This window comes from Micromys minutus, assembly GCF_963924665.1.
Source record: "Micromys minutus genome assembly, chromosome: 13".
Lineage (NCBI taxonomy): Eukaryota > Metazoa > Chordata > Mammalia > Rodentia > Muridae > Micromys > Micromys minutus.
The window spans coordinates 16,012,389-16,039,752 of record NC_137982.1 but is presented as its reverse complement, the minus strand read 5'-3'; the positions used below and the strand labels follow the sequence as shown (position 1 = coordinate 16,039,752).

At 32.9% G+C, this 27,364-nt stretch overlaps 1 protein-coding gene across 1 annotated transcript in view; it reads left to right on the top strand.

Moving 5' to 3' along the window:
• LRP1B (LDL receptor related protein 1B) overlaps positions 1-27,364 on the top strand; it is a gene marked incomplete at both ends in the record, with an annotated part of 1,929,155 nt that overhangs the window by 1,689,847 nt on the left and 211,944 nt on the right. Inside the window, 3 exons of the mRNA XM_080928219.1 lie at positions 6,347-6,469; positions 12,470-12,651; positions 17,920-18,119. Coding sequence (XP_080784345.1) covers positions 6,347-6,469; positions 12,470-12,651; positions 17,920-18,119 — 505 coding nt within the window. The remainder of the gene's footprint in view (positions 1-6,346; positions 6,470-12,469; positions 12,652-17,919; positions 18,120-27,364) is intronic.

Genomic DNA, 27,364 nt, shown 5'->3' with positions numbered 1-27,364 from the left:
AAAACATCTGAATAAAAAGAAGTTTCAGATTACTGACATTTATCTACTCTTCAAAAATTTATTATTGTTCACTCACCTTACATCCTGACTATAGCCCTGTCTCTCTCTCCTCATATAGCTTCCCTTACAAATATCTCCTCCTAATTCTCCCCTTCTCTGGGGAGGAGAGTACCCATTTTGGTACCACTCAACCCTGGGATATTTGCCTGAGCAAATCTACACACATCCTCCCCTACTGAGGCCCGACCACTCAGTCCAGTTAGTGGAGGGGATTGGAAAGGAGGAAACAGTGTTAGAGAAAGTTTCTGCTCTAATAGAGGACCCACATGAAGACCGTGCTGCACATCTGCTACTAAATTGTGGGGAGCCGAGGTCCAGTTTCTGCGTGCTCTTTTGTTGGTGGTCCAGTCTCTGTAAGCCCACATGGACCCAGGTTAGTTGACTTTGTAGATCTTCTTGTGGTGTACTTGACCTCTCCAGCTTGCCAATTCTATGCCCCACACTCCGCTCTCTACTACAATATTCCCCTAATATTTCACTATGGGTCTCTATATCTGTTTCCATCCTCTGATGGATGAAGCTACTCCGGCGTCAGCTTTGTGACATTCCTGTTTGCAACCGTTGCAACTATCAGTGGTAGGTACTGGCTTTCTCACTTGGGAAAAATCCCAAATTGGAGCAGTCACTGGCTGGCGGTTACCACAGTCTATGCTCCATTTTCATCTTTGTGCATCTTATATATAGAATCATCTTGGGTTGAAGGTTTTGTAGGTGGGTTGATGTTGCTCCTACCTCTACTGGATGTCTCTCTAAGAACAGGAGCTGGCCACTTTAGTCTCTATATCCCCTGTTAGTAGGAATCTCAACTAGGGTCACCCCCATAACTCCCAATAGCCTCTTACATCCCAGGGCTTCATCAGCTTTCAGAGATTTCCCTGAATTAATTTCTTTACTCATTGCCAGCCCTCTCTCACACTCCCTCTTCCCTCATCTTACCAAATTCAGTCTCTGCCTCACCTACTCTCCCACACAGTTTGTTCTCTCTTTCAACTTCTGGTAACTATTTTGTTTCCAATTCTGAGAGATATTTATGTATTACCCCTTTGTACCAAATTATTTCTTTGGGTCTGTTGATTTTACCATGTTTATCCTGTACTTTATGGCTCATGTCTTCTTTTTTTTTTAAAACAACTTTATTTTACAAAACAAAGATAAATGTACAGATTTTAGGCATTGTTTGCATAAAATTATACAATACATTTTTGTCAGTACTTTTTTTCAGATTTTAAAATAATTTTTACATAAAACTGTATGAATATATTTTTTAGTCAGTACTTGATTTTTTTAAAGGTTTGATAGTATGCATTGAAAACTTAATAGTTACAATGAGCATAAAGTACATGTAAAACAAAATGTAACATGGAAATGTCTTCTTAACAGTAAGTTCACAGTATACATATCTTTATGATTCTGGGTTAACTCACTCAGGATAGCATCATCCATTTGACTGCAAGTTCCAGTATATTTTTTGTTTATAGTAGATGAATAATATTCTATTGGGTAGATGTACCACATTTTCTTTATCCATTCTTCAGTTGAGGGACATTTTCTTTTATCTGTTCCTCAGCTGAAGGACATATAGGTTGTTGTTTCTAGTTTCTGTCTATTCTAAATAGTGCTATTATTGCCATAGTTGAACAAGTGTCAACATGGGATTCTGGGGCATGTTTTTGGATATAAGGCCATAAGTGGTATACCTGGGCCCTGGGTTAGAACTATTTCCAATTTTCTGGGAAACTACCGAACTGATTTTCAAAGTGGTTGCACAAGATTGCACTCTTAAAAACAATGGAGGAGCATTTCTCTTGCTCTACAACTTTGCCATCCTGTGCTGTCAATATAAGAGAGAATCTCAGAGCTGTTTGGATTTATTTTTACATGATAACAAAGAACTTTGAGCATTTTTTAAATACCTTTTGGCCATTTAAAATTTCTGTTGAAAATTCTCTTTTTAGGTCTGTACCTCGTTTTTCAGTTTTGTTGGTTGGTTTATATCTGATTTCTTGAGTTCTTTATACGTTTTAGATATTAGTCCTCTATCAGATGTATGGTTGGTAAAAATTGTTTTCTCATTCTGTAGGTTGCGGTTTTGTCCTATTGATAGTATCCTTAGCCTCATAAAAACATTTTAGTTTCATATGATCCTATTTCTTAATTGTTGGTCTTAATGCCTGAGCTATTGGTGTGCTGTTCAAGAATTTGTCTCCTTTGTAATTCCATACCTTCTGTTATACTATATTTAGTGAGTTTGGTTTGATGACATGAATTTATTAAACTGCCTAAGAAGTAGTCTGGATGATATTCTAGTGGTATTTAAGATTCTAATTTTTGAAGTCACTTCATAAATATATAGTGAATTCAATTTATAATTTGACATGGGCTAATATAATTAATGTTTGTTTCCAATTTTAGTTTTTCATGATTAGTGTTATCAGTAAAAATAGACTTACTGTCTTTCTTTGAGCTCAGTAAAGGTTTTAATGAAGTGATTTATAATCACCTCATATTGCTTAGTTATGACATGTGATTTTTGTGGGGATATACTATCAGTTTTAGTTAGGGTTTCTACTGCTAAGAAGCAATATGACTATAACTTCACTTATAAGGGAAAAAGATTAAATTTGACTGAATTACAATTTCAGAGGTTTAGTTCACTATCATCATGTCAAGAAGCATGCAGGAAGACATATTGCTACAGGAGAAGCTGAGAGTTTTACATCTTGATCCAGAGGCAGCAGAATGAGAGTGCCTCACTAGGCATAGCATGAGCGTATGTGAGAACTCAAAACCTACCTCTTCCACAGTAATACACTTCCTTCCACAAGGTCACACCTCCAAAGAGCACCACTCTCTAGGGGCCTATTACTCAAACAAATGAGTATATACACCACCACACTATTGTTTCCATAATGTGATGACAATGGAGAAACTGGTTGCTTCTGTTAATCATGAAAACACATAAGAGTTGAACCTATGGCATTTATATTGTTCCTACTAAAATTTGTCTGGTATGAAAGAAAGAAATTTAAGGAAAACCACTTTTTCTTTCCATAATTTCCTCAATTGTTTCTATTCACAATCTACTTTAACTCTCAGGGATTCTTGGAAAGAAGAAAATTATGAACATAAATTATTTAACCTTGGCCTGATTCTTATAAAGGACTATATATATGAATTGAAGAACCCACAATTAATATCCAATCCCGAATGTTTAGAGTAAAGGTAGAAAAATTAAACCAGACTTTGTAATGACCAGGTTCATGAATGCTGTTTCCCCAAAGCTAAGCAAAAAAAGGCAAGGTTTCCAGTTCCTGGAGGTTGCAGACCTTAAGTTTAAGACTTAAAAACTAAGCTTTACCCACTTTAGAATGAACGGTGATGAACTTAAATTCACCATATTCTACTACCAATAATCTAATTGAGAATAATTTGTATATGAACAAACTCTTCTGCCCTTTTATTGAAAAAGTTCAAATTCTGACCCATATCTTCTTAGTCTACTGAGACTGTAATCGGATCAGTCTTAACAAGAGTTCAGAACTAAGCTAACCCCTGATAAATCATTTGAAAAATCCTGGAGGGAAAAAGCCCAGATTGTGGTAATACAATGCTCAAATACAACAAAATTGCAGTGTACCTAAGCAGAACAATGGCGCATCCAAAAACAAATACCTGAGTTTATGTTGTTTGGTTACTTGCAAGGAGATTTATACCCATAGCTTTGAAAGGACACTTTTCCTCTCTTTCCCACTATGTGGAACAGAAATATAGTTTTTCCTTGGTCAAATGATAATATAAAGCAAAAACTAAGAAAGTAATCTTGAATAATGAAGCATTTGAAATATAATATGGCTGCTACATCATTTCCAGCTATGCAGATGGTTATTCAGTGTGTGGCTCTTAGTACCTTAAAAGGTACTCTAGCTCACCAAGTTAGACCAGTTGTTCTTTTGTTTTTTGTTTTTTGTTTTTTTGATTATTTCATTGGATACTTTCTGTATTTACATTTCAAATGTTATCCCCTGGGAAGGTTACCATCCCCCTCCCTCTCAACTGGTCTCCACAAAGGTGCATACTCTCCCAATCACCCTCTCCACATCAGTGCCTTAGCATTCCTCTACACTGGGAAAACACACAATCACTGGGCCAAAGGTCTCTTCTAACATTGATGCCAGACAATGCTGTCCTCTGCTACATAAGCAACTGGAGTCATGGGTCTTTCCACCTGTGATCAATGGTTGGATTTTTCGTTCATGAGAGTTGTGGATGGTTTGGTTGGTTGATAATGCTATTCTCCCATGAGGTTACAAACCCTTTCTGCTCCTTCAGTGCATTCTCTAGTACATTCATTGGGGTCCCCATGTTCATCCAATGATTAGCATGAAGCATGCTCAGCATCAAGCATATGCTCCTTTTTCTACTTGAGAAAAAAACCAGTCACACACAAAGTTCAAGATATCATAAGATGTGGAAAATGAAAGCAGAACAATGACAGGGTGACTTACATTTATCTTCATGTGACACTTTACCATATAGGCAATAACAGCCCTACTTAACCACAGCAGGGAACTTTAGTGAAATCTCAGGAAAGTTCAGCTTTTTCCTCTGAACTGGGCATTTCCAAATGTCTCCTCTACTGCTTGCTTGCCATATACTTATTAGTTTGCAATATTTTCTAGATATCCAAAGCTACATGGTGAGATGCATGTGAGGACAAGATGCCATAGTGTGTCCATTCTGAGATAAAAGAAATAGTTATTCTTCATTTGATGACTCAATTATGATGTTTAATTTTGTTCATTTTAATGTAATTTATCTTGAGTTTTCTGTGATTTACTTTTTAAAGGCAAACAAATTTTGGTATATTCTGCATTCTTTATTCTTATTCACATTCTTCCCCTATTTTTCTTCCCTGTTCTCTTGTCTCATTCTTACTTCTCTATTTCTGGCTCAGTAGATCTTATACATATATTTAGAATAAAAATAAATGATGAGTGTTCCGGGGTCATAAAAATAAAGCTGGAATGGGGTTGCTCTCTAAAATGTACTGTGCTATGAGAGAACTACATGGCCTAGACCACTATGGAGAAATCATGAATTAGAAAAATAGAGGAGATAGTTACTATGTATAGTGTGATAGGAATCCTGAAAGGCTCATCAACATTGAAGAAGAAATCAATTCTGTGAATTGTTATCTTAAGCTTTGTGATTAATGTTAAGATTAGTTTTAACTACACACAAGTTTTATGGTTATACTAAGGGAATAAATGAGTCTTCTTCCTCATATACTCACCAGTAATTATTGTTATGCTTCCCTTTAAATTTTTATTTACTTTTAATTACATTTATTTTCATGCAATATATTTTGACCATATTTTATCCTTTCCTCAAATACATTCAGATCTTCCCCATCTCTTTAGGATTCATGCTATGTGTTTTCTAAAACAACCAACCAAATAAATAAATAAATAAATAAATAATAAAACAATAAATCAAAGTAATTAAACATCTAACCAAATAAGTCTATATATATATATATATATATATATATATATATATATATATATATATATGTATGTATGTATAATCAAGCAAGCAAGCAAACATATAATTCAATATAATTCAGGCAAGCAAACAAAAATAATCAAATCAATCAAGAACTGGAGTTTATTTTGTGTTGGTAACTATTCTCAGGCGTGTAGCTTTTTCTGGAACATTTATCAGTGAGTGATTAAATCCAGTGACACTTTACTGGAGAAAGTTCATATTTTCCCCTCCTAGCAGGTGTCAATTGCAAATAACTCCTTCATTGGGTTAGGATTTATGTCTATCTCCTATTCTCAGTGATGAAATTTTTCTGTCTTGCCCCTGTGAACATCTTGTGCTTTCTTGATGATATGTGTTCCCATATCAAATTTAATAGATTGTTTTTGTGTGAATACATTTGATCCAATTTCAAGAGAAGAAGGACCCAGCTAGAGGAACAGAATTATTGTAACCTTCTCTATTTTAAAAAAAATCACATTGTTTGAATGTTATTTTATTTAAAGATTGTAAATATTGAAAAAACTTTGTTTCTCATTCAGACATTATTTTCAAGTGAATAATATGTATTTTAAGCATGTAATATGAAGAAAATTTAAACATATTATGTTTTTAAATAATTTGTCACCAATGTTAGTGTAATATATAATCATTTAAATTAAAAGAGACATGGTGATTTCTCTGGATACTAAACGTTACAAACAATCCTAATTGTACTTGAAAATGTGCTCCTTACTTTTAGGGATTAAACAATGTTATTGCTGTAGACTTCGATTATAGAGAAGAATTCATATATTGGATTGATTCTAGCAGACCCAACGGAAGTCGCATAAACAGAATGTGTCTAAATGGAAGTGATATCAAGGTAATTATATCAAGAGTTACTTAGTGCTGCGTTGGGATTGTTGAATGGGATATAAAATCATTTGATGCAAATCATTGCTCATAGGACATATTTTCTAGGATTCATTTTTATAATTTTCCTGTTTAAATTATTAAAATTTTAAATTGTAAATGAGGTATCATATTTTCATGTTCTATTTTTATTTTTTCTGCTAGTTGATAAGATTTTTAAATTTAACAAATGAGGACTCTTTTTTGAAAGTTTAGTGCTTATAACATTTACTTAGTTGGAAAGAGTTGAGAGTACATGTGTAAAATTATTCTTTTTATTATCTTATAATTAAATACATGTCATATATATGATATGAGCTACTTAGTACCACTTTACTGTTATCTTAAATTTTAAATAAAAAGATTACTTCAATGTATATGCTGCAAGATGTATTTTATATAAGTTGTTAGGTGCTTTAGAAAGTGCTCAGGTACTAAGAGTACTTGATATTTTTGAAAAGGACCAAGTTTTAATTCCCAACACCCACCTAAAATGGCTCACAACTCTCTGTAACTCCTGTTTCATGGACAGAAAGCTCTAATCTGGCCTGGGTGGGTATCAAGAAGGCAACTGGTTACATAATAGATTCTTGCAGGTGCTAACATTAGCCTATATAAACAGACCAACACACACACAATGCATAAATAAATCATATTGTTATTAAAGACTTGTAAATAATAGGACTATAGAAGTAGGTTGCTTATCAGGACAATAACGTAGTTAAATGAATGAGCAGATTTTGATCTCTGATAAATTTTGAAATTAAGCATCAAATTTATGTAACTCAATTATATATTTTCTTATAATACATGTTTTAATAATGTATGGTATTGTATTTTGAAGATGATTTTTAAAAGTAACATTTCTATAACCTTCCAACTTTCATTCTGTTGCTACTTTAAACTAGTTCATTGGTGTTCACTGAAATAGCAATGTCAAATTTCAAATTTGGAATCTGGAAGAAAGATGAAGCAGTCTAAACATTAAGTTAGTATCATAGCAACCTATTCAGACCCTACTACTTTTCTATGTCATTACCCTTGGCAGCTTATAAAAATGGTCCAAAGATACAATCTGCAGTACTCATTAAAATACAAAATATAATTGATTTTAACCAAAAGTTATCAAAAAAAAAAAAGATAAAGAAGGACATTTCATACTCATCAAATGAAAAATCTGCCAGGATGATCCCTCAACTCTAAATATCTATGATCAAAATGCAAGGGGACCCACATTCATAAAAGAAACTGGCTAAAGCACAAAACATATATTGCACCACACATAATAATAGTGGGAGACTTCAACACCACACTATCTTCAATGGACAGATCATGGAAACAAAAACTGTACAGAGACAAGGTAAAACTAACAGAAGGTATGAACTAAATGCATTTGACAGATATCTATAGGAAATTTCATCCAAAACAAAAAATACATCTTTTTCTTAGCATCTCATGGTACCTTCTCTAAAATTGGTTATAAACTGGTCACAAAACAGGCCTCAAAAGATAGAAGATTAAAATAATCATATGCATTCTATCAGATCTCCATAGGCTAACAATAGTCTTCAATAACAAAAACAAAAATAAAATAAAATAAAAAGAGGGCACATAAACTGAAGCTGAACTATGCTTTGCTCAATGATAACTTGGTCAAGAAAGAAATAAATAAATTAATTAAAGACTTTTTAGAATTTAATAAAAATGAAGGAACCACATACCAAAACTCATGTGATACAATGAAAGCAGTGCTAAGAGGAAAACTCAAAGCTCTGAGCGCCTCCAAAAAGATACTGGAGAAAGCAGACACTGGCAGCTTGACAGCACACCTAAAAGCTCTAGAACAAAAAGAATCAAATACACCCAAGAGGATTAGAAAGCAGGAAATAATCAAACTCAGGGCTGAAATCAACCAAGTTTTAAAAATATCTGTATAAAAAATCCAGAAAATTAGAAGGTGATTCTTTAAAAAAATTGAAAAGATTAATAAACTCATAGCCAGACTAACCAGAGGGCACAGAGTGAGTATCCAAATTAACAAAATCAGAAATGAAAAGGAGAGATAACAATAGAAACAGAGGAAATTGAAAAAAACAATCTATAAAATTCTATGATCAAAGCCTATACTCAACAAAACTGGGAAATCTGGATGAAATGGAAATTTTTTTAGACAGTTAGAGGTAGCAAAGCTAAGTCAGGATCAGATAAACCATCTAAACAGTCAATAACCCCTAAGGAAATAGAATCAATCATCAAAGCCTCCCAAGCAAAAACAGCCCAGGACCAGATGGATTTAGTGCACAATTTTATCAGACCTTCTTAGAAGACATAATATCGATACTCTTCAACTAAACCACAAAAGAGAAACAAAAGGAACACGACCAAATTCCTTCTACAAAGCCAGAATTATGCTTATACCTTAATTACACAAACCCAAGCAAGAAAGAGAACTTCAGAACAATATTTCCCATGAATGTTGATGCAAAAATACTCAGACAAATTCCTGCAAATCGATTCCAAGAACACATCAAAACGAATATGTATTGTAATATTGTAGGCTTCATTCCAGGGATGCAGGGATGGTTCAATATATCAAATCCATCAATGTAATCCACTAAATAAACATACTCAAAGGAAAAAAAAGCATGATCATCTCATTAGATGTTGAAAAACATCCATTCAGTTTAAAAGCTTGGAAAAATCAGGAATTCAAGGTCTATACCTGAAGATAGCAAAAGCAATATACAACAAACAAGTAACCAACATCAAACTGAATGGAGAGAAACTTTAAGCAATCCCACTAAAATCAGGAACTAGACCAGGCTGCCCATTTTCTCCCTACCTATTCATATAGTACTTGAAGTCCTAGCAAGAGCAATTAAACAACCAAAAGACATCAAGGGGATACAAACTGGAAAGGAAGAGACAAAATATTACTATTTCCAATAATATAATTGTATACTCAAGTGACCCCAAAAATTCCACCAGAGAACACCTACAGCTGATAAACAATGTCGGCAAAATGGCTGAATAGAAAATTAACTCAAACGAATCAGTAGCCTTCAACAATGTAAAGGATATATAGGCTGAGAAAGAAATTAGGAATATGACATCATTCACAATAGTTACAAACAATACATAATGTTTTGGTGTGACTCTAATCAAGAAAGTGAAAGATCTGTATGACAAATACTTCAAGTCTCTGAAGATAGAAATCTAAGAAGATCTCAGAAGATGGAAAGATCTCCCATGCACATGGATTGGCAAGATTAATATAGTAAAAATGTCCATCTTGCCAAAGCCATCAACGGATTCAGTGAAATACCCATCAAAATTATTCATAGAGCTGGAAGGAGCAATTTGCCAACTCATTTGGAATAATAAAAAACCCAGGATAGCAAAAACTATTCTCAACAATAAAAGAACTTCTGGGGTAATTATGATCCCCAACTTCAACTTCTATTACAGAGCAACCATGAAAAAACTGTATGGTGTTAGTATAGAGACAGGCAAATAGATCAATGTAATAGAACTGAAAACCTAGAAATGACCAAACGCAACATATGGTCACTTGATCTTTGACAAAGGAGCTAAAACCATCCAATGGAAAAAAGACAGCATTTTCAAAAAGTGGTGCTGGTTCAAATGGAAGTCAGCATATAGAAGAATGCAAATTGATCCATTCTTATCACCTTGTACAGAACTCAAGTTCAAGTGGATCAAGCACCTCCACAAAAAACAGAGACACTGAAACTAATAAAAGAGAAACTGTAGAAAAGCCTCAACACAGGAAATTTTCCTAAACAGAACACCAATGGCTTATACTCTAAGATCAAGAATCAGCAAATGTGACCTAATAAAATTGCAAAGCTTCTGTAAGACAAAAGACATTGTCAATAGGACAAAATAACAGCAAGCATTGGGAAAACATCTTTACCAATCCTACACCCAATAGAGGGCTACTATTTATTATATAAAAAGAACTCAAGAGAATCACATAACCCTATTAAAATGGGGTACAGAGCTAAACAAAGAATTCTTTACTGAAAAATACTGAATGGCTGAGAAGCACCTAAAGAAATCTTCAACAGCTTTATTCATCAAGGAAATGCAAATCAAAGCAACACTGAGATTCCACCTCACACCAGTCAGAATGGCTAAGATCAAAGCCTCAGGTGATAGCAGATGCTGGTGAGGATGTTTAAAGAGGAACACTCCATTTTTGGTGGGATTGCAAGCTACTACAACCACTCTGAAAATAAGTCTGGTGGTTCCTATGAAAACTTGACATAGTACTATCTGAGGGCCCAGCTATACTACTCCTGGGCATATACCCAAAAGATTCCCCAACATATAACTGAGACATCTGCTCCACTATGTTCATAGCAGCCTTATTATAATATCTAGAAGCTACAAAGAACCCAGATGTCCTTCAACAGATGAATGGGTACAGAAATTTTCGTGATGGAGTACTACTTAGCTATTAAAAACAATTACTTCATGAAATTCTTAGACAAAGGATGGAACTAGAAAATATGATCCTGAGTGAGGTAACCCAATCTCAAAAGAACACACATGCTATGTATTCACTGATAAGAGGATATTAGCTCAAAATCTCAGATTACCCAAGATACAATCCACATAACACAGGAAGCTCAAGAAGTTAGAAGGTCAATGAATAATTACTTCAGTCTTCCTTAAGAGTGGGAACAAAATATTCACAGGAAGAAATACAGAGAAAAGTGTGGAACAGAGACTGGTGGAAAAGCCAACCAGGGACTGCTCCATCTGGCGTGCCTTCCTATATGAAGTCACCAAACCCAGACAATATTGTTTATGCCTCATGTAGCTGTCTCCTCAGAGACTATGCCAGAGTCTCGAAAGACACTTTTGGTAGCTTCCAATGGAGGAGTTAGAAACAGGCCTGAAGAAGCTGAAGGTGTTTAAAACCCCACAGGAAGAACAACAATATTGATCAACCAGAGCCCCTATAGTTCCCAGTGACTAAATCACAAACCATAGGGTACATATGGAGGAACCCATGGTGCCAGCAGCATTTGTGACAGAGGTTGAACTTATCAGCCATCAAAAGTGGAGAGGCTCTTGGCCCTGTGAAGGTTCAATACTCCAGTGTAGGGGAACGCCAGTGGGGGAGATGGGAGGGATTGTGTTTATGGTGAGACACTCTCACAGAAGCAGAGGGAGGCAGCATTCAATACGGAGATTCCACAATGGAACCAGGAAAGGAATAACATTTAAAATTTAAGTAAAGAAAATAGCAAAAACAAAATAAATAAAGACAAAGTATGACTCCAAAATTTCATATTTCTTTCTTTAATTGTATAATGATTTTCTATGATTCCATTTCTTTCCTTTCACATACTCCCAAAAGTACTAAAAATTCAAATACCTATCTTATGTAGAAAGAATTACTTATACATATTATAACGAAAATGCAAAACGTATATCTTTATTCCTAAAGCCAACAACCTCAGGAATTCCACCGGTTGCAATCAAAAGCAAAATTCTTTTATTTCAGTGTTATGTTAAATCACAGGGCACACTCCTGATTCTTAATATAATACTTTACAGGTTAAAAGCCATGACAACATCTGATAAAAATAAATACTAAGGTTTTGTATGCACATGCAATAGAAAAAAATTTCCTTTTGTTTGAGAGGATGAGCAGATAAATTCTAATTAAATGAGGTCACCAACTGTGCATCTACTTAGGATCTATTTATATGCATTAATTTCTATAAACATATATATAACTTGTAGAAGACTAAATGCACATTGGATAACACTTTTAAATAAGTAATTTGTTGTGCTAGATTGTTCTCTTATTTATCTAGATTTAATTTCTTTAGTTTAAATGGAATTCTGTATCTCAATTAAAATCTAGAAACAATTGCTTGATTCTTATTGAAGCCATTTATATTGTTAACTTTCTAAATTCTTATTTTGTTAGGTAGTGCATAACACTGCTGTCCCCAATGCACTTGCTGTTGATTGGATTGGCAAAAACCTCTATTGGTCTGACACAGAGAAAAGGATAATTGAAGTATCGAAACTCAATGGCTTGTACCCTACCGTGCTTGTTAGCAAAAGACTGAAGTTTCCCAGGGACCTGTCTTTAGATCCGCGAGCCGGGTTTGTAAAACTGTTAAAAGTATTAAATCTTTAGATTACTCTCATTGTGAAAAATCTCTAGGTAACTGAAATGGAAATGAAAGTAATATATGAATATATAGAACTTTTTTACAATCAAGCTTAGTAAGCATGGCCGTAGCTAACAAAGCAATAACCTGAAAATCGATTTAAAATATCTGCTTTTTACATGTATGTTAAAGAATTTTAAAGAGGCCAATAAAGTGAATACAACAAAGAGATGTAACTGATGATGGTGCCTAATACTGTGGAGAAAAGAAGACCCTGAAAGTATTGACTTGATCAAAGCTCTAAAGAGTATACACACTACTGTTAAAGCAGGAGGCATATTTGGTACCTAGAGAGCAAAGGAGATTGCATCATTAAATGAATTCAAGAGGAAAAGCAAAGTACCATAGTTTTAGAGCATGAGAATAGGGTACCCATTGCAGATATTTTGAGGAGCAGGTCACATCCATTAATGTGTCAGAGTTCAATGGGAAGGGCAAAACTTACACAGTATGACTATTTTTATTACTTTCAATTACATTGTTTTGGTATGTATAGAATGTATAGCTTTCACCTTTTACACTGTAAGGTAGCTTAGCTGCATGCTTAAAATTACTTCTGCAGTTCAACCTACGGAACATGTAGGTTAAAATAACAAACTTAGAGAAAACGGTTGTTTTAAAGTAGGACACTTTCTGAAAAGCCAGCAGAAGTTTAGTGGAAATACACTTTTCAAAGTATGTTTTGAAGAGTAACTGAAATGATCACTTTAGCCACCATTCAATTTTGGTTATTGCTAATATTAGTCTATCTCTGTTTTATGTCTTTGTGTTTATAAGTAAGAAATGATTATGTCAGAATATACAGTGCAGGATAATTTTAACATTAATTTGAGAAAAGCATATGGAATCATATAGAAGTTGCACTGTATTGCTGTTTCAAAGAGAGTGTACACATTTCAGATTTTCTCTATGTAGTTATGTATACTCTATTATTTACTATAGTAACATAATTTTAAAATAACTTAAACCAAACCATTTATATATGTCATTCCTATTCATACTTAAATATGTAGATTATATCATTGTTTTGATATTTTGTCATAAACTTTTAGTTTGACTGTCTCATTTGTTGTACTGCTTAGAAACTCAAACTGATTTAGCTTCTTTTTTTAAGCCAATTGAGAACCTTTACTTCTAATTAAAGAAACATTTCCATTTTATAAACATAAATAGTATTTCTTGTTTAAGAAGCAAACAATGTTCATAGTCTAGTAAGTAAAGCTGATCAGTCTCTGGTTTTATTTCTTTCAGAATACAGTTATTACCTAATAAACTGAACACAGCCTTCAGTTGTCATCAACATAATTCCATCAAAAACATTTTCAATAAAAATAGTTAAGGAGGAATTATCGTGGATACTATAAAAGACTCCTTCGATTTTATTTTTGGACAATATTTGGAACATATACTTGTATACCATTATAGAATCAAAGAAATAAATGCAATGTTATCATTTTTGAATCAAAGCTACCTATTTTTTTTATTTACTGATATTTTATTGGCTAAAACAAGTCATATAACCAAGTCAAAGCAATCAAGCAAACAAACAAATAACAGAGGCAAACAGTCTGTCTACCATCAGAACATGGTAGATGTGTCTTGTCTTCTATAGAACTATGAAAAATTGAGAAAAAAAATTTAATCTACTGAAGAACACACAACTAAAAGTATTACTTAACAAATGTAATATTACTGACACAAATATGGCTGAAATTTACTTAAGTGTTAATATTCTTAATATTCTCCAAAGGTGGCAAGGGATGAGTTCTGCCTGATTTCTTTATAGTCACCCTGTCTCCATGTCATTTACCTTTTCCTTAGGAAGGAACGTTTCCTATGTCCAATCCTAATCTTATCATTGGTCAAAAAAAAAAAAAAAGAAAGAAAAAAGAAAAAAGAAAAAGAAAAAGAAAAAGAAATGGATACAGTAGGTTTATGTTAGAAAAAATTCTCTCACTGAGACTGGGGATATTTCCTGAAATATAATGGTCTGAGATCTGAATATAAAACAGGTATGGTTATATAAAAGATTAAGTAATAGGACAGTTAGGAAGACTATCAATAGCCATTGCTTTAAGGTCTTTGCAATTGTCATAATATTTTCAAACCATGAAAAATTACAATAGAAATACATCTAGGGATAACTCTTAGAAATGACTCCTAGCTGAAATTAGAAGTGTGAATGAGAATTTTACCAGAAAAAGCAGAGAGGTAAGTAAAGTGTATTGGCTTGATGCTGCTTATATTCTAACACTTAAACTAGTTCTTCAAAACCTGGTTGTGCCAGAAATAAGAGAGTCTGCATATAAACTCAAGTGATGCTGTGTGACCTTACTCTCAAGGTATTTCTGATCATTAAATTAAGATGTAAATAGCTGGGAAGAATAGACATAGGTGGGGGTTAGGATTCCCAGGCTGGAGGTTAGAGAAGAACCATGGGGAGGTGGGTGAAGAAGAAGGTAAATGAGGAGGAAGAGACACACTATGTGTTAGTAGTCAAGAGAACATGGCACTGAGGGCTGGCCAATGAGAGTTAAGAACATCCGGATGAAATATAGTAAGGAATAACTCGAGGTTATTGATAGGAAAGTAGATTCTAATAGCATAGAGGGTAGATATGTTCTCTGCTCTTGTACTTATTTTAAATTTTTTTTATTTTTTATTTTTTTAAACGACTATTTTACAAAACAAAGATAAATGTACAGATTTTAAACAATTTTTGCTTAAAATTATACATTTTTGTCAGTACTGTTTTTTCAGATATTAAAATAATTTTTACATAAAACTATGTGAATATATTTTTTAGTCAGTACTTGATTTTTTCAAGGGCTTGACAGTATGCATTGAAGACCTAATAGTTACCATGAGCGTAAAGTACATGCAAAACAAAACGCAATTACAAAACAAGAAGACTTTTACCAAGCTACCTATTTTAATAGCTACAATTCAATACTACCAAGTTTAACACACTTCTCATAGATTATAATATGGTTCCAACTCAAAGATGCTACCTACATTTATGACACTTGTAAATAAAAATATAATCAAACTTTTCCATGTCACCCACTACTGTGATTTTTATAGGATTTAATCTGCCATTTGACAAATGGCAGATTAAATTTTATTTTATAAAGAGTTGTCATTTTTTTCTCCGATGTTGGTGAGAGATAAGTCAAGAACTGACCATGGAATCACTGAAATGTTAATGCAATGAATCAACCATACATTGAAAGAGCATTTTGGAGTTGTTTTCTGAATTTGCTTCTGAGAAAAAATGTAATTATTTTTATAACATTTCTTATACTACACACAAGAATATTCAATATCAAAGTAGTTTGACTTTCTTGGAATCATTAAGTATGTGCAAAATGAACTATGCCGCTAGCTCAACTTCCAGGCTCTACTACCACACTTTTCTTCTTCATCATATTTGACTTTTCAGTAATAAAATGACCAGGGCTTGAGGGTCTGTTTCAAGTAAACATCCAAAGAAAGAAGGGAGAAGCCAGAAGCACACAAGTCCTGAATATTGCCACCAGAACAGTTAAACTTTCTTTAATAAGAGGAGTAGGCTAAACATGATTTTTTTAAAAAAAAAAATATACTATCTAAACCATTGCAAGCATGTTTTGTTGTTTTAAATATAGGACCCCAAACATCCTTTCCAGAGCCCTTTCAGTGAACTTTAGCTCCATACTTTATGTCTAAAAATATATTTTTCAGCTATTTTCCCAAATGATCTATTAACCACTGAAATAATAGCATGTGTCATTCTGATGATTATATGTAAAAGGTGCATACCATAGTTTGCATCTATATCCATTATTGCTGATAAATGTTATAATATAGTAATGTAAATAATTTTGTAAGTATTATTCCATCCTTGTATATTTTATCCTAGCAGTCCTTCTCAGGACATGGGAAATATAGGAAGAGACGGAACACATGGGAACATGAATGGCTTGTAGACCTAATGGGATAAAAAATTTTATATCTTATGTTCATCCATTTGAATAATATCATTGTCTTCCAAAACATTCAGAAATTTTTCCTATGTGCAATGCTTTATAAATGTCTCTAAGTTGACATCAAATACTCAGCATTTAAGAATATAGAACTTCCTCCTTCATGGAGGATATGGGAGGGGGGATGGGATTGGGGGTAAAGGGATATTATCTAAAGTGTAAATACAAAGTATATCCAATTAAAAACATTTCAAAAAATAAATTATTACCCAGAAAAAAGAATACACCTTTTATTCTAAATGCCTTTTCTTTTCATTTAGAAATTGAACATTTTCAGCTTAAAATTCATGTTGTCTGTCAAACAAACATGTTTGTATATTTTTATTATGGTGAATCAAATGCTAAGCAGTCTATGTAGAAAAAAAAAAGAGCTAGAAAATGAGGATGGATTAATGAACTTCAAAAGTGATGAGAAAAGCATAAAGGAATGACTAACAACTATTTTATAATGAAATTTTTGACAGAAGTAAAATTAGTTTAAATATAGCATTATTCCTCTGTAATGTGCTGCTTATTTTTTTTTTGTACTTTATAGCATACAGTATTAATTGCTAATTCAGCCTGATTAGCATTACTCACAACAGTATCAATATAAGTTTTATTTAAATTTTGCTCAACCCTCACTTTCTGTCCTGGAACTTCTCACTATGAAAAGAAAGTGCTGTTATAAAATTCTTCTCATTTGTCATTAGATATATAATGCCTGACAGATTCATGTAGGCTTGTGATTAATGATAATCATAATGTTTATTCAAAGAAATTACTTCTATAGTTTAAATGTGTATGAACTCAAAGCTGACAATAGGTAGGTAGATAGATTAGTAATAGATGAATAAAACAAGAATCGTTTCTTTGATTCTTGTAACATTATACAGCTTTCATAATTTTACAATAATTAGTTGTATGCATCTTAAGTTTTACAGGTGTAGAAAAAAATCTATGCTTTTGTATTTTAACAAAAACATATGCTTAATTTAGAATGAATATCCCAAACAATATACATGGTTCATTTGCAAAACAAAAAAAGAACAGTTTGCCCTGAAGCCAGTCATGAAAACCACAACTCAGAGATACATTAAGAATTAATTTGGAACAGTGAAACAACAGGCAAATATTTTGTAATGTTTTACTCTAGCATCTAGGTCAATGAAATGGCTATTGATTTTGTTTCCTAGGAATTTGTACTGGATTGATTGCTGTGAGTATCCTCACATTGGCCGTATCGGAATGGATGGAACAAATCAGAGTGTTGTCATAGAAACCAAGATTTCTAGACCTATGGCACTGACAATAGATTATGTCAACCATAGACTCTACTGGGCTGATGAAAATCACATTGAATTTAGCAACATGGATGGATCTCATAGACACAAAGGTTGGTCTAACATTATAAATAAGTCAGTATCTTCAAGTGCAGGAAATATTAATTTAATTTTTTATCAAACCTTTTTATTAATTTAAGGTTAATAAGTATTTTGAAAGTGTCAGTTTGCTTCAATTACATTTTCCAAAATAAACAAATGGATGATAAATTTCTAAATTAATATTTACATGTTCCAACTGAATTGCCATAGAAAGATCACTTGACTGGGAATGTGTGTTTTTTATTGCAATCGAATCAAAATTTAGATTTTTTTTAAAGTTGAGGATAAGTACATTTTAATCAAGAGTAATGTCAGACTTCAATGTCAAGTTAGCACATAATTTAGTGTACAGTTATATACTATACCAGTAATAATAAATAGCTTTTACATAATGATCACAGTCAAGAAATTTTGGGTGTATATGAAACTATATATATATTTATATACATATATATATACATATTCAAACAAAATTTATTTAATACATCATATTTTTACTTTTTATAATGCAGTACTTTCAAAATTATATCAAATAGGTAAAGGAATTTGATATAAGCGTATATTATGTTTGGGAAAATGAACATTGAGTAAAAATAGAGAAAAATGAATGAATTAGAAAGAAGGTCTCTTGATAGGTCAAGCCTCCAGAAAACAAAGAAGTATGTATAAATATGATTCAGATAGAGCAAACTACAAATAAAAGAATTGAATTCTCAAAATACTGGAAATGCATGTAAATCATTTTTCCACTGGGTAATGTAACTGACATTTTCTTGAATAAACATCACTTTATTTGATATTTTGATTTCTAAACATCTCAAAAACAAGTGATGCACAGTACCCAGTCCCTTAGTATAATCTAACACAGGGAGACATTTTCCTTTGCCTGTAAGCTTAAGACAAAATCCAAGAACAAAGAAAAAGGGAGACACAAGAAGGTAAACAGGGAATATGCTTTTACTTGTCAGGTGAGACACTGAAAACATATGCTAGCACAACGGCCTCAGAAGTCTGGAGCCAGGCATATCAAAAGAAAAGACAAAAAAATGTCTCTAAACCTTAGCATCATTAATTTTGCCTAATGTTGTCTATGCTCATGTTTAAACAATTTCAACTTCCTAACAAGTACTGCTGAGAAGTTGTTGAAGTCACTCCTATAACAGAAACAGTGATAAGGTGAGCTTATGTATATAGTTAAATGTTGACAGACTTTGAGCATTAAGAAACCTCACCAGGATGCAATTAGAGTAAACATCAGTTAATATATAACTTAAAACTTTGATCACAATAAAACAGATAATTATATGTAGCTTTTAATAGTTCTCTGCATGCAAAAGATCTAAAAACAAATGTTTCTTGAAGTCATAGCTTGACAAGATTCAAAGTTTTATATGTTTGTCTGAATGCTGAGTCTACATTTTTAATCCACAGTATGTACTGGACTTCTGTAAGTGTATATTTCTATGCCAAAATTTACTGTATAGAAAAACACATAGAAGTATTTATTTTTTGTTATATATTTAATCTACATTGTAGTGTAAAATGTTTGTCTATCTTTAATATAAAATTTGAACTGTGGATATTTAAATATTAAATATTTGTAGGTAAAATACTTGATCTATTAGAAAATATTAACAATACATATATTGTTATACATTATATATATAACAATACATATATTGTTATACAATATATATATATACAATGTATGCTAACATCATGTCTAGCATTCACGAGACTGGTGGTGACTGTGGGTGATTATACAAAGCAGCAGACTGATACAGCACAAAAATTAATAATAAAACATTTGGTTAAAATATTAGTTTATCACATTGTTATTATGTTTAAAAATTATTCTACTAAGGTTCTCTCAGAAATACTACTGAGACATTTATTGAGTGACTTACCACCAGTATCAGGGTCCAGGATAATAATTACCTGGCACATCCTAATGAGGTTCTGACTGTAGTGATCCTGAGTTATGCCAACTTTACCGTCAGTGGGAGGAAGGATTCATGCGCTGTATTGGTAAAGACGACTTTGATTGCTCCAGGCGCTAGAAGGGTGTGCATATTTGAGGCATAAAATGATAATTATTTATGATTTTGAGTGCTATTTTTCTCTAACCACATTTTGTTTTATAACTGACAACAATTATTACTCTTAATTATTTATGTTGTTAAAATAAGAAGCCAACTCTTTGGGAGAGTCATGTTAATCTAAAAAAGAAAAGTGAGAGGTGTGTAACTAAGTTTCAGAAACACATTATTTCATACACAAGCCTTTAAAAACGAGTGTTCTTAATTCCTAAATTTAGCTTTATGCTTTAAAACGTGTCTATTCTTCCAGGTTTACTAAATTTTAACCATAAAGTAATTCTGGAAGTAAAGCATACATAATTTGTATATGATGATTTGTGTTTGAGATAGAGAGTTTTAAGTTTAGTTGGGACTTAAACTTGCTAGGCAGCTCAAGATGGTCCTGAAAGTTAAATGCTCATGTTTCTATCTGCAGATTACATAGGCCACCAGTTGGGGTTTGTATGGTGCTGGGCCCCTGAGACCAGGGCATCATGCATACTAAGCAATTTCTTTATCAATTGCAATGTATCTTTCACACAATATTTTTTTTTGGTTCATAAGCTTTTGTTCTTTTTATTTCTTTGCTTTGAACATGACAAAAAATCCTACAGTATACATCCAAGGCACTCACATACTCAGCTGTGCCCACCTGACTTTCTTCTTCCTATTTAGATTTCTAGACAAACCAAACATCCCTTGAATTCTGAAACAATATTTCACAAGAGTTCACATTATATTAATAAAAAATGCTGGCCTAGAAATGTTAAAATTTTATCATTTTCTCATCTTCATAACACACACACACATAACACATTCCTCTAAGTATATATAATACAGTGTGTTTATAATGATATTATTTTATAAAATAACAGGATAAAATATTAATAACATGTTAAAATGTTAAAATGAACTTGTATTATTCTATAACATTTTTTTAAATTACACATTCATTGATTGATATAGTTATTTTTTCAGATTCTTTCAAATCATCCATTCACTCATTCCACAGTTACTGACCCTTTTTAAGGTACATTATGCTAAACTACACAATTACAAGGATCAAGAAATCCCTGTCTTTAAGCTTAGTGAAAGCTTTGCAGTGCAGAGAACTCTTTATTTTGAGAGCCTCCACCACATTCCAAGTGGGAAAGTATGCAACATTCTTTGTACAGAGGGAGTGGCCTGTGCTGAGAACAACAGAAACTTGAAACAGTGTGGCTGCTATAGGATTTGTCTTTGGCTGAATGAGATAAAACAAAAAAAGTAGATGATGAGTCAGATGAACAAGAACAAACTGATGTTGTATTTTGACAAACCATATATACTTTGTAAATTAGTAGCCATCTTTTAGGTTGTAGAGAGCCATTGGTGGTGTTCAATTTATAAAATGTTGTTATTAATTTTGAGAGCATAGTGTAAAATGAATGACCCTGGAAGGACAACCAATCTAAACACTGTTAAAATACTTCAGGAGAAAATTCTTGAAGGGAGAGTAGCTAGGGGAATAGGGATATACTGTCATATTCAATACTAACTCATCAGCTAAATAGGATATGTTAGCAAAAATAACAGTGGACAGATTAGGGGTGTACATCCTTATAGGTACATGTTTCATATTATTGTCCAGTTACTAAAGAGGAAGTAGCTCCTCTGTATTCTTTTTTTTTATAATTTACTTTACATTCTGCTCACTGACTCCCCTCCTGGTCGTCCCCTCCCACCATCCTTCCCCATACACTCTCGCGTTTTCAGCGTTTTCCTCAGAGAGGCTGCCCCTGAATATTCCCTACTCTGCTACATCTTAACCATTATTTTGTACTAGATAGCTTTAAATATATCTATTTCTTTTTTTAATCTTTGACTGATTATATTCTAAACCAAGCACCCATGTACATTATCCATCTCTTATAAACACATCCATTCATTTAAGTCTTACTGTGTTCCAGAATGTACATGCTGCTATACTTTATCAAGTACCATGAGATCCACTCAATATCAATTATGTGATTTCTGAGATTAAATAATTGCCACAAAGTCACATAGCTCATAACAAGAGACTCAGGGGGATCAGCTACCTGCCATATTTCAAAGCTTAATTATTTTCTCTCTTCTACAGTGTAAAATGGAAAAAAAATGATTATATATTAAAAAAATATATAATACCCTATATATTCTGAGGCTCCAATATGTGTGTGTGTGTGTGTGTGTGTGTGTGTGTGTGTGTGTGTGTGTATACACATAGATAAACCTCTGTCTACCTGAGTTCTTTAGAGCCCATTTAAAAGGTAGATTTCAGTATATTCAATAAATGAGCAAGTATAATAAATCTGTACGACAAAGAGCATTAACTACACTCACAATTTTACCTTATCTGATCCTGTTTTTGTTTTGCTTTCTTTTGTTTCTTTAGTGCAGGGGAAATAAAACAATGTAACTTAAAATAGAAACTACTGCCTTACTTCAGTGGATCTCAATTCCTGGGTGCCAATGCCTGTCTAGCAGTCCTTTTTGAAAGATATTTTCACAAGAATCACATGTCAGATGTACAGCATACCTGATATAACCATTACTATTCATATCTAACAGTAGCAAAATTAAAGTTATGAAGTAGGAATAAAATAATTTTTAGTTTGAGCTCACCATAAAAATGAGGATCTGTATTAAAGATTTGCAGTATTATGAATGTTAAAAACAACTGTCTTAGTTTATCTCAGACTCCAGAACAAGTTATGCTATATGTGGCATATTATACAAAATACTAACCTGTTACTCCAGGTCTATAGGCTGGGAAACACAAGATCCAAATGGTGGCATATTTGACATTTCCAGACTGCCATGCGTCATAGAAGGGCCTGAATGTACCTTACATAATGAAAAATTGAGAAAATACTTCTGGGGTCATTTTATAGGAATAGTAATTCCACTAAGTAGTGATATATATATATATTGATAGATAGATAGAAAAAACAAACTAATTTCAAATGGATAGTATGTAATACTGTTACATAGTTTAATATTTCCAAACAATTTCTTGATTCCACAGAAATCTGTAAATCTTACTTGAAATTTCTTTCACAGGATCTGAACTCTATATTTTACTAGATGCTTGTTGGTAAAATAAGATGACTAAAGCCTTTAGAAAGGAACCTCAGCAATGACAGGGTACAAACTTTCTAATTCCACAATGAAAACCAAATTAAATGGCAGAAAATTCTATAGAGAGTAAAAGTTCATTCTATTTTATCAGAGGGCATAAATTCAGATTTAGATCCCATTTTCTATAAACTGTTTCCTTCAACTCATGATATATTAGAAAGGTAGTGCCTTGCCAGAAAAAAAAAAAATGCCAAGGAGAATGTATTGTTGTTCTTGGGATTTTGTTTATTTATTGTAGTAGCCTTTCCTCTACTATTCAGTTGGTTTCTAAGTGCATATCTGTGAATATGCATTGTTAAAATTTATACAAATTGACAAATTTCTTTTTTTTGTAATGCGTTTTTTATTTTTATTTTTTAAATTGAACACCTTTATTTTAAAAAAAACAAAGATAAATGTACAGATTTTAAGCATTTTTGCATAAAAGTAAATGAATACATTTTTGTCAGTACTTGATTTTTTTAAAGGTTTAATAGTGTGCATTAAAATCTTACTAGTTACAATGAACATAAAGTACATGTAAAACAAGATGGAACCTGGAATTAGTCAACATATTCTTGGTGTGTAAAGATTAGGCAAAATGGTTTTTCATTTTCATTTTTCTTTGGCCTTTGCTTTTTCTTGAACTACATATAGTCTGTGAGTTTTTTCTGGGGTGTTCAGAGATTTCTGAGGTTAGTATCCAATTATTTATTGAAAAACTTTATTTTAAAAGACAAAGATAAATGTACAAATTTTCAGCATTTTTGAATAAAAGTATACAAGTATATTTTTAAGGTTGTAATTAAGTATTTGTGGATATATATATATATATATATATATATATATATATATATATATATATATAAAATATAAGAAAAGAGGCTATTAATTTGAGGGGAGAGGATAGAAACTAGGAGGGGCAGTAAGGAGGAAAGGGGGATGTGATACAGTTCTATTTTAATTAAAATATATTCCTTTTTTTCTCGAACTTCACACAGTCTGTGAGTTGTTTCTGGGTGTTCAGAGCTTTCTGGGGCTAGTATCCCAATTTCAGTGACTGCATATTATGTCTGGTTTTTGTTTTTTTTTTTTTTTTTTTTTTTTTTTTTTTTTTGTGAATGGGTTATCTCACTCAGGATGATATTCTCTAGATGCATTCATTTTCTAATGAATTTCATAAAGTCATTGTATCTGATATCTGAGTAGTACTCCATTGTGTAAATATACCACAATAATTGTATCCATTCATCTACTGAAGGACATCTGGGTTCTTTCCAGCTTATGGCTATTATAAATAAGGCTGCTATGAACATTGTGGTACATGTGTCTTTGTTGTATGTTGGAGCTTCTCTGGGGTATATGCCCAGAAGTAAAATAGCTGGATCTTCAGGTAGTCCTATGTCCAATTTTCTGAGGAATCGCCAGAATGATTTCCAGAGTAATTGTACCAGTGTACAATCTCAACAACAGTGGAGAAGTGTTCCTCATTCTCCACATCCTCACCAGCATCTGCTGTCATCTGAATTTTTGACCTTGGCCAGTCTGACTGGTTTGAGGTGGAATATCAGGGTTATTTTGATTTGCATTTCGCTGATGGCTAATGATGTCCACCACTTCCTTAGATGCGTCTCATCCATTCAATATTCTTCAATTGAGAACATTTGTTTAGTTCTGTATCCCATTTTTAATAGGGTTGTTTGTTTCTCTGGTGTCTAGCCTCTTGAGTTCTTTGTATACCTTGGATATTAGACTGCTGTCTGATGTGGGGTTGGTAAAGATCTTCTCCCACTCTGTTGGCTGAAGTTTTGTTTTCTTGATAGTGTTTTTAGCTGTACAGAAACTTTGCAATCTCATTAAGTTTCATTTGTCAATATTTGTCCTTAGAGCACAAGCCATTGGTGTTCTGTTCAGGAAATTTTCTCCTGTGCTTATGTGCTCTGAGGTTTTCCCTAATTTCTCTTCTAATAATATAGGTGTAACTGGTTTAATGTGAAGATTTTTGATCCACTAGCTATACCTTTGTACAAAAAGATAAGAAAGGTTCTATTTTCATTTTTCTGCATGTGGAGCGCCAGTAGTACCAACACCATTTGTTGAATAGATTGTCCTCTTACCATTGATTCTTTACAGCTCCTTTGTAAAAAAAATCAAGTGACCATATATGTGAGGGCTCATTTCTGGGTCTTCTATTCTAATCCATTGATCCACTTACCTATCTCTGTACCAGTACCATGCAGTTTTTAGCACAATTTCGTTGTAATATAGCTTGTGGTCAGGGATAGTGATTCCCATAGATGTTTTCTTGTTGTTGAGGATGAATTTCACTATTCTAGGTCTTTTGTTATTCCAGATGAAATTGCACATTGATCTTTCCAACTCTATGAATAACTGGGTTGGAATTTTGATGGGGATTGATTTGAATCTGTAAATTGCTTTTGGTAAGATGACCATTTTTACAATGTTGATCCTTCAAATCCATGAGCATTGGAGATCTTTCCATTTTCTGAGATCTTCCTCGATTTCCTTCTGTAGAGGTTTGAAGTTCTAGTCATACAGGCCCTTCACTTGATTAGCTAGAGTCACACCAAGTAATTTCATACTGTTTGTGACTATTGTGAAGGGTATCTTTTCCCTAATTTCTTTTTCCACATGTTTGTTCTTTGAGTGGAGGAATACTACTGATTTGTTTGAGTTAATTTTATATCCAGCCACTTTGCTGAACTTTTTTATCAGCTGTAGAATTTCTCTGGTGGAATTTTTGGGGTCACTTAAGTACACTATCAAGTCATCTGTAAACAGTGATGTATTTACTTCTTCCTTTCCAATTTGTATCCATTTGATGTCCTTTTGCTGTCTAATTGCTCCAGCCAGGACTTCCAGTACTATGTTGAATAGGTAGGGGGAGAGTGAGCAGCCTGGTCGAGTCCCTGATTTTAGTGGGATTGCTTCAAGTTTCTCACTGTTAAGTTTGATGTTGGCTATTGGTTTTCTGTATATTGCTTTTATTATGTTTAGGTATGGGACTTGGATTCTTGTTCTTTCCAAGATTTTTAACATGAAAGGGTGTTGGATTTTGTCAAATGCTTTCTCAGCATCTAGTGAGATGACCATGTGTTTTTTTTTTTTTTTTTGTTTTGTTTTGTTTTTATTTGGTTTTTTTTTGTTTTTTTTTTTGTATTTTGTTTTTTGTTTTTTTTTTAGTTTTTTTATATGGTGTATTACATTGATGGATTTCCATATATTAAACCATCCCTGCATCCCTGGGATTAAGCCTACTTGATCATGGCGAATGATTGTTTTGATGTGTTCTTGGATTCTGTTTGCAAGGAATTTGTTGAGTATTTTTGCATCAATGTTAATAAGTGAGATTGTTCTGAAGTTCTCTTTCCTTGTAGGGTGTTTGTGTGGTTTAGGAATGAGGATTATTATCACCTCAAAAATGAGTTAGGTAGTTTTCTATCTGATTCTATATTGTGGAATAGGTAGGAGAGTATTGGTATTATGTTGTCAATAAATGTCTGATACAATTCTGCACTCAACCCATTTGGACCTGTGCTTTTTTTGGTTAGAAGGCTTTTGATGACTCCTTCTATTTTTTAGGTGTTATGAGATGATTTAGATTATTTACCTGGTCCTGGTTTAACTTTAGTATCTGGTTTCTGTCTAGGAATTCATCCATTTCCTCCCGATTTTCCAGCTTTATTTTGTATAGGCTTTTGTTGTGGGATCTGATTATTTCTTGAGTTTCCCCAGTTTCAGTTATTATGTCTCCACATTCACTTCTGATTTTGTTAATTTGTATAGTCTCTCTTTGCCCTCTAGTTATTCTGGCTAAGGGTTTATCAATCTTGTTAATTTTCTCAAAGAACCAGCTCTTGGTTTTGTTGATTCTTTGAATGGTTCCTTTTGTTTCTATTTGTCAATTTCTGCTCTGAGTTTGATTATTTCTTGTTGTCTACTCCTCTTGGGTGTGTCTGCTACCTTTTGTTCTAGAGCTTTCAACTGTGCTGTCAAGTTGCTAGTGTATGCTCTCTCCA